Here is a 16288-nt window from a genome sequence, read left to right as displayed (position 1 = left end):
TTTACTTTGTCTCACACAGTAAGCTGAAACAAGTGGAGAACTCACTCTGTGTGAATCTTTCATACTCACACTTTAAACATTACACTATCATTCCCCAATGCGTACCTTTGCCTTTTGGTAAGTCACAGAACTATCCTTTTCATCTCAACTTTTCAGCTTACCTATTGAGATTTAATTAACATTCATCATCTTCGGTTATCTCACTTCTATATCTGCAATTTTCTCTTTTCCCACAATGTAAGATTTACTGTCCTTCTCAGTCAAATGCTTATTCCTTACTTGAGGTCTCAGGTGCTGATTTATACCAGCATAAAATAATCAAATGATTCAAAGTGGTATTAACACAGGACACTTGCTGTTACTCTCTTTGTTTAGTTCTTGAACTCCATACACTATTTGAAAGAGGTTTTCTCTTACCTTATACGTTGCTTAGAACCTACCCACACAACTAAGCCTTAATTTCCAAAATGTTAAGAATTAGTTTAAAATTTAAGTCCTGAGGCAGCACGCTATATTCTGATGTGACTTTAAGACTCACACACTCCAGGAGAAAAAAGGTGATGAGAATACAATGTTTTGCCAAATAAGATATCTTATTTTCCTTAACAGGCCCATTAATCTCTTTGACTTAAAATAACCTTCACTGAATTAGCCATGTAATAAACAAGAATAAATTAAACCTAAAACTAAATAACACTAATGGACTCGCACTACAAGTATGGGTTCACTGGTAAGTGAGGCATAAAGTATACGGGGGAACAAAACAGTGAAGGAGACTGGCCTCTTTTTCCTTCCTTCTCCTCTATTACCTTCATGAGGTATTTGTCACATGAGAGAGAAACTCAATTTCTGCTTATATAGCCCAATGTTACATTTCTATAATTATTTATATAAACTGCCACAATGCTAATGTAGACTATAAACCTGAGATGACCATATAGCATACACTCTGTTCAAGAAAGTTGATCTCTAGTGGTAACTGTGAACAACCTAAAAGCATACATTATTTAGACTGCCAGTTAGCTTTCCTTTACTAAATTAAAGACATGCACCAGCTTATCTGAAAAACTGATAAGACAAAACAAAAGAAATCAAGATAAGCTTTTACAAATTCCATTACGATTTTAACTCATTTAGTCAGACGACAGCAATATAAAACTCCTTCTGGTAACACATCTTTCTGATTTCAGTGATGTGCAGAGGCTCTACCTTACCAGTATTTCAAAATAAGCTTACCTTCAACCTACCAATTTTCAAAGGAAAAATCAGAAGAGATAAAGTAGAACAGATAAATTAGACATTGCCTTGACAACATTGACAAGATTAGACAATAAATAATAATCAAGAAAAACAGCACAAAATCTTCAGCTTGTTAATCAAAAAATGTTTATCTAAATCAGATTCTACAGCAGTGCTGAGGGCAGCAATTGCAAACTGTTCTTTTGTCAACTGCCAATATCCCTTCGATGCTCCTCACATCTCTGGACACCACTAGCTCCACCCCACCCCTGCTCCTTAAGGTGTCCACTGCTCCCACACTAGCACCAAGTACCAATGACAGCAACAATGCCTCCAGAAGATATTCCAGGATACACAGATTTTGTCTGTGCAGGTTTTGCCACAAATCCATAAGCTAGCACCTAAGTCTGGCACTGCTGGCTATACATTAACATGATTGCCATATGGGTACCTAAACATATAACATGTAATTTTAATGAACTCCAACATTTTCACAGAAGGACATTAATAATAAACCAAGTCATTTAACTAGAAGACAGACCAAAAGGACTGGAAAAATACCTACCTTTTTTTTTTTTAAATACAGTGTTTTCAAAAATTGTTCAAATGTGCTCAAGATGGGACAATTTAATTGAAACAGAATAATTTCTTATCCTGACCTATTTTCTCATTCTGAGATTCCGCTGGGATGAGCTACATAACTGACTTTTTGCGCTGGATCTCTACATCCAGTGGGCACCATGAACAATCTTGAGGTCTGTGAAAGATAACTAAGAAAAGATATCACATACACATTTTTAGCATCCAGCATAACCAGTGACTTTTTAATTTTTTTTTTTTTTAAACTAAATCCATAATGTCTTGAAAAATAGAAGCCAATGTACTCCTGGACGTTTCTGATGAACAATGCCACTTTCAATTCTACCGACAAACTTGAGAGGCAGTTCTTAATTCCTTTGTATCTGAGCTTCACCCACCAACATCTTTCACAAGGATTAAGCATTCAAACATACTTTAACAATATGGTTTTCCACAACTAGACTTCCAAAGTGAAAGAGGATAAAGTTGATTTTGTTAACAGAAAGGCAAACAAAAGCACTACAGAAGACTAGTATTCTCTAGGTCATAAGAGCTTTAATGTTTCTTATTTAAACAACACTCACTTTGTTTATGTCAACAACTTCTGATTGTCAATTGAGTATCAGAGCAAGAAAAAACTGGTTTGCAGTCCCTGATGCTGTGATTCCAGGCTGTCAAGTTCTTAGGTGTAATTTTCATCCAGACAGCCAAGGCCAGAGTTGCAAAAAAACCATCAATTTCAATTGTGAATGTTACTTTCAAACAATTCTTAGTTTACTTCTGGCAAACCATACTTTCTACTATCTGTTGTTTGCTGTGTTGACTAAAATAGACAGCAATTCTCTAAAAAATAGTATAATTTCCAGGAAGTAAACTGACTAAAGTAGTTACTTTCCCTCCTAACCCTATTTAAGGGAACAAAGCTTGCATGCTCACAGTGCATCTGTGAAGGTTTTTATGCCTGTATACCTGTCAGCTTTCCCATTACTAGCTTTTTCATCAGCCAATTTCAAACACATTTAACAGTTAGATGGGAATCTCAAATATATTGGGTTTGGTAACCGTATCATCCCCTCTTTTGTCTTTTAAACTAGAAATGAGGAAAAACTAAGCAAAAGCTAAAGATTATTCCACAAAGTCAAAACAGTTCTTTTAACAGATTCTCACTTATACAGGAACTGAGAAAGGAAAAGCCTTCACACAAGCCCACAAACGCATCTATCACTTCATGAAGGGCCATGTTGACTGAAAGGTCACTGAAATCAGATTAATTTGTTAGTGACTTCAATAAGCTTCAGATCACATCTGCAGCCTACAAAGTTACTTTTTGTCCCACCCATCTGAAAACCAGAAATGGCATTACAGGAAATAAGTGTTATAAAAAGCATATTTTCTATTTCTCAGTTATATTACCTGGCAATGCCTATTCATAATATATTGACAGTAACAGTACCAAAACATGGCATAGAAAATTTTTGCATATCTACAGACTGTCTAAACAAGAAATGAGGACATCATCTCCTGTATACATGAAGAGCTTTTTATATCTGTTCTGTCATAGAGCTGAAGTAACCAGTTGGCAACCTCAGTCATCAAGCACAGCAACAATATAAACAGATGGAGACAGACGGTCTTTAAAGCTGATAAACATAAGCACCACCAGTTTTCATGGCAATCTCAACTGTATTTACTCATGAGATAGTTATCAGACTTTATTCAATATTTTCTGACTTCTGCAGCAGAGTTATTAACATTTTAAAAGCTCAGGAAACTGCCCTCTGACACGTGCTCTGAAATGTTGGTAGATTAGCCCACTTACTGAGGGTTTTTCAGGTACCTTTCACAGAGAGAATTAGGAACCCCTGTCAAATTTACACTCTGGAAGACAGCCTAATAATTCTATTGCCAGAATTGTAAAATAAGAACAATATTTTGTTGCAGAAGTTCTGGAAAAGTAAAAAAATCTTATGATTGTTTAAATAAATTTAAATATTATTTTGCTCAGCTGATTGTTTTTATAGCAATGCCTCAAGTATAAAAACCAAGACTGCCATTTTAGACTAGCATTTCCTAAAGGAAGTCCCTACTTATGCTAAACCTACCAGCTTCCTACTTGTACAATTACCAGTTTCACTCCCTACTTCTACAGGGCTACAGACAAGCAAAAAGTTACTATTTACATATGAACAGCTTATACTTGAATTTAGCAATCATGAAAATACTAAAATTTAACGCAAAATAATACATAAAAATAATGTTAAATAATCAGACCACAAGTACCTAAGCATCTCACTAATAACACAACGTATTGGAAACTTTAAAGTCTTCATCTCAACAGGAAATAATCCAAATACCTCTCCTCCAACTCTACAGTATCACAGAAAGTATATCTCAGCATGCACAAATCTAACTTCTGGGGCCTGCCTTGAAAACCACCAAATTCAGGTTCTTTAGTATCAAGGTAAAGGGAACAAATAAAGAAAACCTGCCCATCTGCTCTCCAGCTTTGGTATGGCTGGACACAGCTGAAGCGATTTATAAAGTAAAGAAAAATTATCTCACAGATCTCAGTTAAGGGATTCATAGGTCTTCATCAGAATTTTAAATTCAGCTGCCTCCCCCTTAGTTTCCAAACCAATAGATCTAAGTATTGATACCTTATGCTGCCAGTGAAACAGCTTTTCATCAGCTTTAGTCTCTAATTGGTTGTAAAGAGCTGACTGAAATGAAGATTTCTAGTCAAGTGTTCATTTGGTAAAATAGACAGGTCACAAATTAAAGGAATCTTCTGGGATTCAGCTAATTCGTGTGTTGCCTGTAATAGCATCTTATAGAGCCAGCCCTCTACCAACACTGAAGCTAGACAACTGTGCCACACTTCTCATTTCATTCCTGTTATATCCTGGACTGGCTTGGCATAAAAAGGGAAGAATACAACCAAGAAATGTTGCGCTTAAGAGTATAACAACTTATTCATAAATTTGGAACTAAAATTAAGCTCAGATAACATTAATAATTCCTTAAGATTCTTTAGGCTATAGTGTATTTATTTTATAAAAATACACATATTCAAAAGAACACAGGCTTTATCAACATTACCTCCCATTATTGTGAAGACTGAACAGTGGTACAACATTTTCCTGCAGATAAAGAAACAGCCATCTCTACTTTCACATCCCATGCCAAAAACAATTATACATTAAGTTCTACTTTAAAGCATTGTGAAGGCAGAAAATACAATCCATAAAACTTGAGAATATCTCAATCTAAAGACCTGCAAAAAAATTAGATTGCTATTTGGTAGTATTTTAGCATATTTTGGCACAATATGCAGGCAGCTCCAATGCAGCAGGACTACTGTGAAGTCCTACATGCTTGCTGCCTACCTGCATACCCTCAATTTAACAGAGACATGCACAGGATTTCAACCAAGAGGAATATGAATAGGACTAGAGTTACTATTCCTGACAGATTCATACCCTCCCATTTTCCCAGTAACTATTATTCAACCATCCACAGATCTGTTAACTCAGAGGCTGAACAGGTTTTTTTCAGCAACAGTTTTGGTTAAGACAATAACACCAGCTCTCAGCTATTACACTGTCAAGGTCTGCAGAAACCAATACAGCCTAACACTTAAGCCCAAGAAAAACAAGCATTTTTTTGCAACTTCTGGTGAAATGAGGAAGGAAAACGTAGTTGCTCATACAGGCAATTCAAAGTGGAACAAGAACTTGCTTCAACTTGTATAATACTCTAAATTATCCCACTGTGCTAGAACTTCAGTTTTACAACTTGCCATTTCTAGAATCACTAGAAAAAAGTCTTCATATGTAAGTGTTACCAATATTTGGAGTTTAGCTCAATCAATTCTTTAAGCAAAGGGTAAGAACTGCCAAATGTTTCCTGTGGTATGTCTGCCAGCTTAAAACGAAGCTTGCTGGAACAACTGTAATTCCGTTTGCAGAGTATTTCAAAATCCATTTCTGTTCCTAGAAGAAAGTTCCAGCTTCTCTGCTCTCACCTACTTTGGTGAGCTGGTAAGGAGCCTGAGATGCAAACTGGGGATAGCTATCCTACCTTCTAAGAGAATCCAGTACCAGTACATCCCAGGAACATTTTAGCCAAATTGACAAACTTTGATAGAGAACACTAAGCTGAACCTGACCTTTTAATTTTAATAAAAATATATTTTCCATTTATGACACCACTATTCATGATGTTAGACACAGGAAAAAGATTATCCTAGTCACCTACATATTGTCGAATAGCTAATACTTCAAATAATATCATGGATTAAAGCAGAAAGTACTAGATTCCTGTCTTAGATCACTTTTTTCACTAGAACTTTAAAATTTGGCACATAATACATTTGACTCCACTTGCTAAGAAATTGATAACTTACACCTTAAAAATGTGGATTGCTTCAGGAAGGCACAATACAGTGTTTATTATTGTTTCTATATATAATAAAAATAATTGGTAAAAAAATATATGAAGACATTTTAGAAGCAGCTTAGGAAATTTAAACAACTTGTTTGTCTCCCTCACCTGTACTTCACAGATTTTAAATAAAAACTTATACCTATCATGTATACACAGTTGAATATGACCTTGTTGCAAAGTTCATGAATCATACAGACAGTTCCTACCACACAGGTATTAAGGCTTCTCCATGTATCTCTCTTTAGATGCAGGCCTAAGACCAACATTCAGTATGAAACTAACAAAGTTAGTGAAACTTCTGGTTGTGAAGACAAAAAGTTACCTTTGAATCCATCCAAGAGTTTTTTTTTTTTTTGACTGATGCTACTCAAATGTGAATCTTCTGATGGCACTCCATATGCTATACAAGAACTAAGATAGTTAATCTTTTATTGTTGCAATTACCACTTTCACACCTGCTAAAACTCATTCTAAAGCATGTGAATTTTAATTTCCTTTAACAAATAGATTTTGCTTCAACTGCTCACCATTTACCATACAAGAATATTGGAATGAGGCATATGACTCCTGTTCTTATCCTTCTTGAATACCCTCAAGCAGTGTGATTACTCTTGCCTCCAAAAGGGATTTGAAGCAAACAAAAATATGGTAGGGACCTGCTGAGGCTGGCAAAGTGCCTGTCAACTGTACACACAACCTCTTTCATAAGAATGTACAAACAAAAATCCCTAGCTATTTTTTCATTTACAATATTTAAAGACTAAGAAATTTAACATACTGATTTAGTTATTCTTAGCATTCAGCACACAGCTTGTTGAATATTTTGCTGAAATACAGTCTTCTTTAGAAAAGAGGGCAGCTATGGTGTTGCCATTACTCCAAATAGTTGTGTGACTTAACCCATGGAGATCCACTTTGTTCTCACTCTCTAATACTCAAATATATTCACAAATGTGTATTGCAAACATAAGCTGATACCACAGCAGCTGATAACTGAGTAAAGCTCATAAATTAGAGATGCCACAGCTGAAGGCAGGATAAGAACTAAGCATGTTAGCCTTCTTATTTTCATCTAAGTCTACACACTTGAGCAAACTGGATAATCATTTTTCATTCAACCTTTGTGTCTGTGAAATAATACTCTAAATAACCTACAGAACCAGGTGAAAATAATTAGCTGATAAGGCCTAATTGCCACAATACTTTCACCATGTTCTTTCCCACATATTTACAAAAGCTAAGAACTTGTACAGAAGTTGAGCTTTTGCTAGTGAGAACCTGAAGGTGGTGGAAATCAAATAATAGCTCAAAACTGATATAACCACTGAGAACACTGCAGTTCTGTGAACTGAAAATGAACACCGTAACAGAAGTATCTGAACCACCTACAGTACAGACAGAAAAACATAAATCAATAAGTTTGTTTCTGAAGCCCTGTGGGAACATCCAAATAACAAACTGGCTTAAGAACAAGCTCCTTTCTTGCTTTTGTTTCCCTATCACTTACTACCAAGGATCTTTGTTCTCTAGACTATGGTTATAAGCCATCCTCACCACAGATAAGAGGCAACCATTCTCCTTATTAGTGGCCCTTATGACAACTCAGGAATCTTAGGATAGAGAAACAACATTATATCAAGATAAAACTTGAATATCAGTTACCTGAAAAGATTATGTCTATTGAAAGAGGCTGTGACTAAGCTTCCTGGTGACAAATACACACAGAAGTTATATTACTCTCCCACAAGCCTTGAAGAACAGCCCTTGGATGTCCATGATTAGCAATTACCATAGAGATAAAGCAACTTCCTGGTTATTCCTGCTCTAAAGGCATTGGTCTCCCACATGCCTGAACAGAAAAAAACCCCCTGCATTTTCCAATTAGCAGCCCGATCATACTGAAAGTGAACAAATTGCTTACTTCTTCTAAAATGAACCTGCTAAAAAAGCTGCAACACTCGTGTCTCCCATGCCCTGAAAGAAGACCTTACAGTTTAAAGCAACACTCTTAGATGTGCACTTAAAAGTCTGAGTTACTTCACAAACAACTCCCCTTAATGGGCCAAGACCCAGTAAAAGCTGACATGCTACCCACATAACACCTGAGTAGACAAAGCAGCTGTGTTGGCAGGTGACACAGGTATTAACTTTAACCCTCTGTTCCCCCTTAACAGGGTAGTCAACTAAGCACACGTGGATAAGCTGGGTTTTCCTAACAGACTCCCTTCAAAAGGGGCTTTCACACAAATTGTACTCTCTGAAGAATTCTGTACCTCTGCTGCGTGGGAGCACCCTTATTTGTATTTGTGCTCGCGCTAAGAGAGGCCACGTTCTGTGCCCAGCTGCAGGGCAACATGCCGCTGCCAGCCCAGGCCGCCCTGGCCCAGGGCGCTCCGGCAGCCCTGCTCGGAGCAGAGCAGGGGAGGCGGCCCTGGCAGCCGGCTAGAGGCTCACACTCGCTCTCTAGCAAGGGCTACTTGCCGCCGGGCTCTTCACCAGCAACGGCGCTTTCCTAACGCAGGGCAACGGAGCGGAGCACAAGCCGAAGCGCACCTCAGCGGCGAGGGACGGCGGAGCCCCAGCAGACCCCAACCCTGCGCCCAGCGGGAGAAACAGCCCGCAACCGCCCACGTCAGGCGAGAGCGCGGAGGGACGCGCAGCTCTCCCCTGGGAAGGGAAGCGATCCTGGCGGGAAGCGGCGGCAAGGCGGGGCCACCGTTACGCGCGCGCCCGCCCCTTCCCGCCGCCAACCTACCGAAGCCCCTGAAGGAGCGGCCGTTACCGCCCTCGCGCTCAGGCCCCACGCGCGGGCCCGCAACGGCCCTGCGCTGCGGGCGGGAGAGGCTCTGAGGGGAGGGGGCCGGGGGCGAGGCCACCCGCAGCACGCATGCTCGCCGCACCCCCCCGTCCCGCCCGTAGCGAGACTCCCGCGCGCCGCGCCCCCTTCCCCTGCGCGAATCCCGCCGGGGGCGGGGCGGAGAGAGTGGGGCGCATGCGTAGTGGGGAGATGCGGCTTGTTCCTGCCCCCCCAACGCCCCCTCTGCCCCCCCTGCCCCCCTCCTCCACGCCGAGGCCGTTTAAAGGCCGCGGCGGCGGCGCCCCGCGCTTGTTGTGGCCGTAGCGCCGCGCCGGGACACGCATCTGCCACCTCGCTCCTCCCGTCTGCGCGACGAGCCGAAGCGCCAGCAGTTGCCGCCATGTACCGCTACTTGGGGGAGCTGCTGGTGTCCCGCCTGGCCGCCGGCTCGGTGCTGGCGGGCGCGGAGCCGGGCGGGCCGGCGGCGGCAGCCGGGGGGGCGGCAGCAGCAGCAGTGGCGGCATGGGGCGGGGGTCGGTGCCCGCGGCGGCACTACTGCGAGGCAGCGAAGAAGGAGGACGACCCCAACTTCTTCAAGATGGTGGAGGGGTTCTTCGATCGCGGCGCCAGCATCGTGGAGGACAAACTGGTGGAGGGGCTGCGCACCCGCGAGAGCATGGAGGACCGGCGCCACCGCGTCCGCGGCATCCTCCGCATCATCAAGCCCTGCAACCATGTGCTCAGCGTCTCCTTCCCTATCAAGCGCGACAACGGCGAGTGGGAGGTGATCGAGGGCTACCGGGCGCAGCACAGCCAGCACCGCACCCCCTGCAAGGGAGGTGAGACCCGCCGGTGCCCGGGCCCGCCGAGGGCCGTGCGGCCGGGCCCGCAGCGCGCTGCCCTTCCCCTCCCCTTCCCCGCCCAGCAGTCACTCCCGCGCCCCGCTCCCTGAGGGACCGGGGGGCGACGCTTGGCTCCCCGCCCGGCCAGCGACCGTTAGGGAGGACAGGCAGCAGCCTCCCCCTGCCACCTGCTGTATCTGGTTTCCGAAGGGAAGGCAGGAGTGGGGCAGAGCGGGTCCTACGCGGCCCCTCAGCGGTCTGCTGCCCGGGCTCCCTGCGAGCGACCCCCCGGCTGGCCTAGGGGCGAGGTGTCACGGCAGCCGGTCGCACGGCCTTCGCCGCAGGCACCACCGGCCTTCCCGCAGGCGGGGCTGAGGGTGCGAGGGCGGCCCGCGTAATTACTCGGTGTGGCTCAGGCCTCGGTAGTGTTTATTGGAAACTCCACGCCTGAAGTGCCTGCTCTTGAGCGTGGAGCGGGAGAAGCCGTCCCTCAGCACGCTGCCTGCCAGGCTGTGCTCGCAAAACCCGAGTGCTCACCCAGGAAACGTCGGTAGAGAAAAATAACAAGCTTTCCCAGTTATCGGCTGGATACACAGGGAAAGCCAAAAGTGATTTTTCTAGAAGAAGGTGACTTGGCATAGGTGAGGCCAGCGGCATGCCTGCGAAAGGGACTGGGAGGGTGAATCCTACAGGAGCTGAGCAGAGCTGAGCTCACGTCGTATCAGCATAGACCTCGGAGGAATCAAACTCCGTTTTAGTCCAGGATAGACAGCATTTCCTTGAAAAACAAATACAGATGTCCTTCAGCATAACTTATTCAGGAGCTCTGGTCTTTGTGGACAGTTACGTATTGGAGACCATTTCAGGACTGTCTCAAACTAGAGCTTCTATAGTCTGTACATACATTTCTTTTTCTTCACTGTAGACCAACTTTGTGGTAAATAATGATGGTTGTAGAAAGCAGTTTTCTCTGTGATTTCTTATCAATGAAGACCTCTGGCTTCTAGAATAGAGTAGGAAGGGTGTTCTTAGGGAAATGTGTTCTTGATAATCAGTTCGGCTGGTGTGTATATATGACATGGGAGTTTTTCTCTTTGCAGCACAAATAATCTGTCCTGTTAATGTGGTTCCTAACTTTCCAAAACCAAATATGTAGTGAGTGTCCTGTGACATGTTTAATTCTTACCCAAAAGAGACTAACTCAGTAACTTCTGGTAATTACTCGGAACAAGAGTTACTGGCATCAGACTTCGTTGTAGCTGAAGTTGGGTATGGCTGAATCTTACTTTGTGTTGAGCTATTGTTTCTCTGCCATTGCTATAATTTCTTGTAAAATACTTACCACACTTCTGTTTTGTCACTGCTTAGGTTAAGTTACTTTTTACTGCTGTTTACAAGAAGTCCTTTTCTGTACAGCCTGTGTTACTCTTTTAAGATCTCCACTTGCATAACAAAATACAGTTCAGTGGCAAATGAAGTAACATAGTGTTTACCATCATGATAACTTCTAATATCTCACATTAGTATTGCTCAGAACTGAAACAATGTTTTCACAACAAAGAATTATAAAATATTCTGTACGCGAACAAAAAAACACCAATTGGGTAATCGGATACCTTCTGTTCTGATACCTGTATTTCTAAATCCTCAACAGAATTTTTTGATTTTCAGTAGCATTTCTTGTGCCTGTCTGCACTGACACTGGAGCAAACACTGGAGCATTTATGGAAAGCTACAGCTGTAAATTTCAAGGCATTTGGAAATGACAGCTAAAGAAAATACCAAGTCTCAACAGTTTGTCCTACTCCCCACCCTCTGTGGGTTTAGGGAAGGAATTGCAAATGATACTTCCTTTCCACTCTTTTCAGTGTAGTGATCATAAATGGATTTCACCTTCTAATGCTCTCTAGGAATTTTCTCACTATCAGATGACAGATCTGGCTTTGTAGTAAATTTAAATGGGAGGTGTGATAAGTGTAGATAGACTGCTATGGAAAAAAAAGGTAGGAGGAAGTAGAACATTTCTGCTTAAAATGCAAAGAAAAGGGGTGGTAAAGATATTTCTGCCTCTATGGTACATTTGATCCACTTGGAATGCACCAACAACTTGAACTTTTGTCTAAAAGTGATTTTTAAACTAGAATCCCAGTAGATTGCACAGGGAAAAACCCACAAAGCCCAGTAAAATGCAAGTCAAACTCCATAACAGGATGATATGGAAAAACTTGAAGTGGGTGTCTCACACTCTGTGGAGTCCAGAGTCCAGTGCAAGTAATTCACACCAGAAAGAAACAGCAAGGGACATAAGGCCACCTTTTGAAAGAAGGAGTGAGTTGGCATCTGGAAGGCTTGCAGTAGGAGGAACACAGCTTCCAGGTCTTTTCAGATGCAGAATTGTGAACTTCAACTTTGCACTTACTGAAAAGTGAAGTTTAATAAAATAAGGTTCCCCGTACCATTTGTTTTTTAAGGATGTGTATTTTGTACTAAGAAAGAGATAGCCTTTAGTTACTGCTAGGTAATCACTAGCAAGTAGGGATGCTTTGTCATCTCTGTCGTTCTTTTAAAGAGTGTTGTGCTTTACATGCTCATCTCTTATTTCTTGAGGTTTATGTGGTATATCAATTGTAATCAAATTTGGCTTTACATCGTTAAGTACATTTGCAGAAAAAGTACGTGGTATACCCACTCATTACTTACTAATAAGCTGAAGGATAAGAGATGCCATTTAAAGAATATTAAATACTGTTCTGTATGCAGATTAGACAAGTGATCAAAGTGCACTTTAAGATTCAAGTATGGAATGCAGGAAAACAAATGGATTTAAGGACTTTTAAAGGCTGTCTTCCTTTAATTTTGTTTCTCATTTCTTTTTATACATCCATACGAAAATACTTCATTAGTGATTGTGTGTTACTTCTGTATACTGTTTTTGTTTATAAGGTAATTTACAGATTTAACCATGAACAATGAAGAATTTGTACTGTAAATCAAATTTTAAAAATCTTGATTTAAATGCTCTAAACCTAGAGACAGCTCAGTTACTTGAGGAAACAGAGGCTAGATAAACATTTGCATTATCTGCACTTTAGCAGCACCTTCTGTTTCTACTAAACGTTTTTAGCTTAACATTATAGCAGTTAGATTATGTTCCTTCTGTCACAGACGTCATCTTCAGTTTCTTTGCCTGCTCATTCTCTTCTAGGCTGAAACCTCAACCCCTGCTTAGTAGTCTGGGAAGTGCCAAACTTCGTAATGCAAGGTTGATCTTTGTGAAGCAAATTTAAAACTCACATGTGCTTGCAGCTGATACCTGCCAGTAGAAACGCAGCAATTCCTTGACTGCTAGTCTTTCTCTACTTCCTTCTCTGCTGTCTTCTCTGTTGCCTGCAAGTAGAAATAACTCAGCAGAGTGAATGCCAGAAGAGACCTGATTTGGAAACAAGGCTCCTGATGGGATGGATGGCTGTGGCCTGATACAGAAATGGAATGGCAGACACCATGCGTTGGCCTGGGTGAGGGCAAATTCAATATCAGTCTTACATTTTTCACATGGGTAAACTTCTCCACCTTGGTGGGAAACTTGACTGTCATATTTCTGTTCAAGAAATATGATGCTCTTAATACCCTAGTTCTAACAATCTAAAGCATAGTTAAATAAAAATAGGAAGTTACTTAATGGCTTATCCTACTCTCCTCTCTCCCCCCAAAACAGGTGTAGAAACACAAGTCAATTTGATTGCATCGGACACAGTTGTCACTACACAGTAGTGCAGGTGATTCTTCACTGGGTCAAGAGGAGAGCTTGTCAGGAAAACTGGCACTAAGTACTGAAACGTGCTTTCTCTTCAGTTTTTAACTTGTGGGGTTTTTCCATCTCATTGAGAGAACGGAGAAGTAACATTTCTTGTTGCATCCTGTGGTGCTTACCTATTTAATTGTCGTAGAAATGAATCCTTAATTCTGCTTTGGGGGTTGCAAACCTTTGCTACTCGAGAAGGTGCTGATTCTTTTTCTTTTGGTGTGCTTCTCTTCTGTGCTTTTGGAATCTTTACGAAACAGTCATGAGTATGCCCGTTTAAGTGGTGGGCCTTACAGTATGTCCAGCACGCAAGTCCAGGTTTTAAGGACTCCTGTTCTCTGCAATGTAACTGTTTGCTGGAAAGAAAAATGTGGTTAGATGCCTCTTCATCCCATTGAGAACATGGAGATAAGCAGTTTTCTTGTGTGTTGGAACTCAGCTTGCTTGCTATCCAAACTTAGTACTTATAAGACTAGACTGATGCTGCGTCGTAGCTGAAGTAATGCTGTGGGTCAGATCACTCTTTCCCTTGGTTATGTGGTGACTTGCGTGCTAGTGGCCAGCACTGACAGGAAACCACAGCTGCTCTTGTTCACTGTGCTGACAGCTGCCTAAAGAACTGAAACCAAACCGGGTACAGGAAATGAGATGGCTGAATACAGATGACTGTTGGAAAGTATTATGGCCATTCCTACTTAAAATAATGAATCTTTGTAAAAAACTTTATCAGGTTCTATGAAAGGTGAAGCTGCTTTTTCATGTGGTTGCTGAGAGCTGTTTTCATTAATAAGTCAGTTTTGGAGATGAGATTAGTGAAAATAACCAATGTGCAAATATGAATAAGCTTATTGAGTTCCTACTTGCTTAGTAATATGGAAATGATTCCATGTTTGTTAGGCAGCATTTACTGCGGGGATAAAGCTATTAAGTGGTTTTAAAACTTTTTAAAGCCTTTTCATGTTAACTGACTGTCCAACAGGTCTGTTATCAATGAAACCAAATGAATCAATGCTGGGAAACGGCCTGACCTTTTGTTTATGTTCGCCCAAATTGCCTTAACCAAGTCTCAGCTGCTTCCTCAGTTCAGAAAGGTTTTAACACCATCTGTAGTTCCAGACTAGATTTAGTCTTAACTTTCACTTACATATGAATTTTTAAAAACTTTATATACAGATAGTGAACTTTGAAGTAATGTATGACAAAGATGATTCTTAATTTGCTGAGCTGACTTGGAGGTGAATGAATCTGATTTGCTGTGTGGCGCTGCTTTAGCTGGTTAGTGGAAGGAGCTATTCTGCATTACAAAACTTTCCTGTCTTCCAGTTTTGGCTGCTTTTCTTCTGCCTGTCAGGATTTATCCTCCTCACTTGACTGATGAGTTCGTGTTAATGAGCTTCTTACTGCATAGGGTGACATCTATTCATGCTATTCTTGCCGCAGTTTTCCAGTTTCAGAGGTCTAAGGCTGATGTCAGTGCCCAGTCACCAAATAGCCTCTGTTGTACACATTATCTTGTCTAAAACAGTATACATCGTACATCATGATGGTAACCTTACTTGGAAAAGAAGCAGCTTTACGTGCAAGAGTTGGACCAGTACAACCTCATGTGCTGTCGTGGCTATTTGGACATTGTTTATTCCCCTTTGTGAGTGGGGGAAGTAGGAAGTAGTGCTATAAGGTAGCTTCAGCAGAGCTGTGTTTATCCTGGGGTTGTATCGGTAGCTTTGCTTCTTTAAGTCATGCACGGATGAAAGTTCTGAGGTTGTGTCTTTGGCCCAGGGGTCTTAGAGGGTAAGACATGGAAATGTATCCTAGGGACCACGCAACAGATGGAACTGTAACATAGACCGTCTGTAACCTGAAATAAACCATGGAAAGTGATCTAACTTCAAAGGAATATGAGCGTTTTACAGAAAAAAAAAGGTAATTAGCCTAACTGTGATAACAACACTTGCAGTGTTATAGCTAAAGTGTGTATGAGTGCCTTATTTTCATAGGTTTGTTTTCTTATTGTAGCATACCTAACTTTACAATTAGTACAACAGTGGATATATATTTAAACTGCAAATTGAAAAAACAGGACAAGGAATGGGTGTCCTATGCTTTTGCTGTCCTTTAATAAAGTAGTTTGCAATTCTCGGTGAACCTGTATCAGTTTTGTGTTTTTACCTCTGATACTCTTGTAGGAGGCTATGCGTTGCTCTTCTGGCTATGAATCTTTTCAGTCTCAACTTTTTCACGTAATCAGCTCATACTATTTGTGCAGTAGCCAGCTTTGTCCTTGATCTTAAACAGTTGTTTTCCCTTGCTGCTGTTGGCTCCTTGTCTATTAATAGAGAGATCATACCTCTCTCAGCATTGGGCTTTCTGGATAAACACGTGTTGGAAGGGGTGAGGAGGGGAATCTCTTGTGTGATAGTCTCCCTTGTGGTCTCTGGGCCATCCTAGCAGGTATTCTTTGTTGCATGAATTGCAACAGCTCCATCTTTTTAGAAAATAAACTCTTAGGCAGAGCATGGAATTTGCCTGCTTCATGTCAGCACTATGGTGGCATATTGTTTTGTGGCACCTATGGCATTTAGA

At 41.5% G+C, this 16288-nt stretch overlaps 2 protein-coding genes across 4 annotated transcripts in view; one reads left to right on the top strand and one right to left on the bottom strand.

Moving 5' to 3' along the window:
- Positions 1-9139, bottom strand: part of SHLD2 (shieldin complex subunit 2) — a 41768-nt gene extending 32629 nt beyond the window's left edge. For all 3 annotated transcript variants that reach the window (XM_068399269.1, XM_068399270.1, XM_068399271.1), the window contains exon 1: positions 9020-9139. The gene's annotated coding sequence lies outside the window, so the exon portion shown is untranslated. The remainder of the gene's footprint in view (positions 1-9019) is intronic.
- A 173-nt stretch (positions 9140-9312) lies between these two features.
- The window catches only part of GLUD1 (glutamate dehydrogenase 1), a 31088-nt gene continuing 24112 nt past the window's right edge, over positions 9313-16288 (top strand). Inside the window, exon 1 of the mRNA XM_068399086.1 lies at positions 9313-9900. Within this exon, the coding sequence (XP_068255187.1) occupies positions 9462-9900 (439 nt within the window). The 5' untranslated portion in view covers positions 9313-9461. The remainder of the gene's footprint in view (positions 9901-16288) is intronic.

The sequence above is a fragment of the Nyctibius grandis genome, chromosome 4 (assembly GCF_013368605.1).
Source record: "Nyctibius grandis isolate bNycGra1 chromosome 4, bNycGra1.pri, whole genome shotgun sequence".
Lineage (NCBI taxonomy): Eukaryota > Metazoa > Chordata > Aves > Nyctibiiformes > Nyctibiidae > Nyctibius > Nyctibius grandis.
Note: the sequence above shows the minus strand (reverse complement) of the source record. Positions and strands in the feature narration are given on the sequence as shown.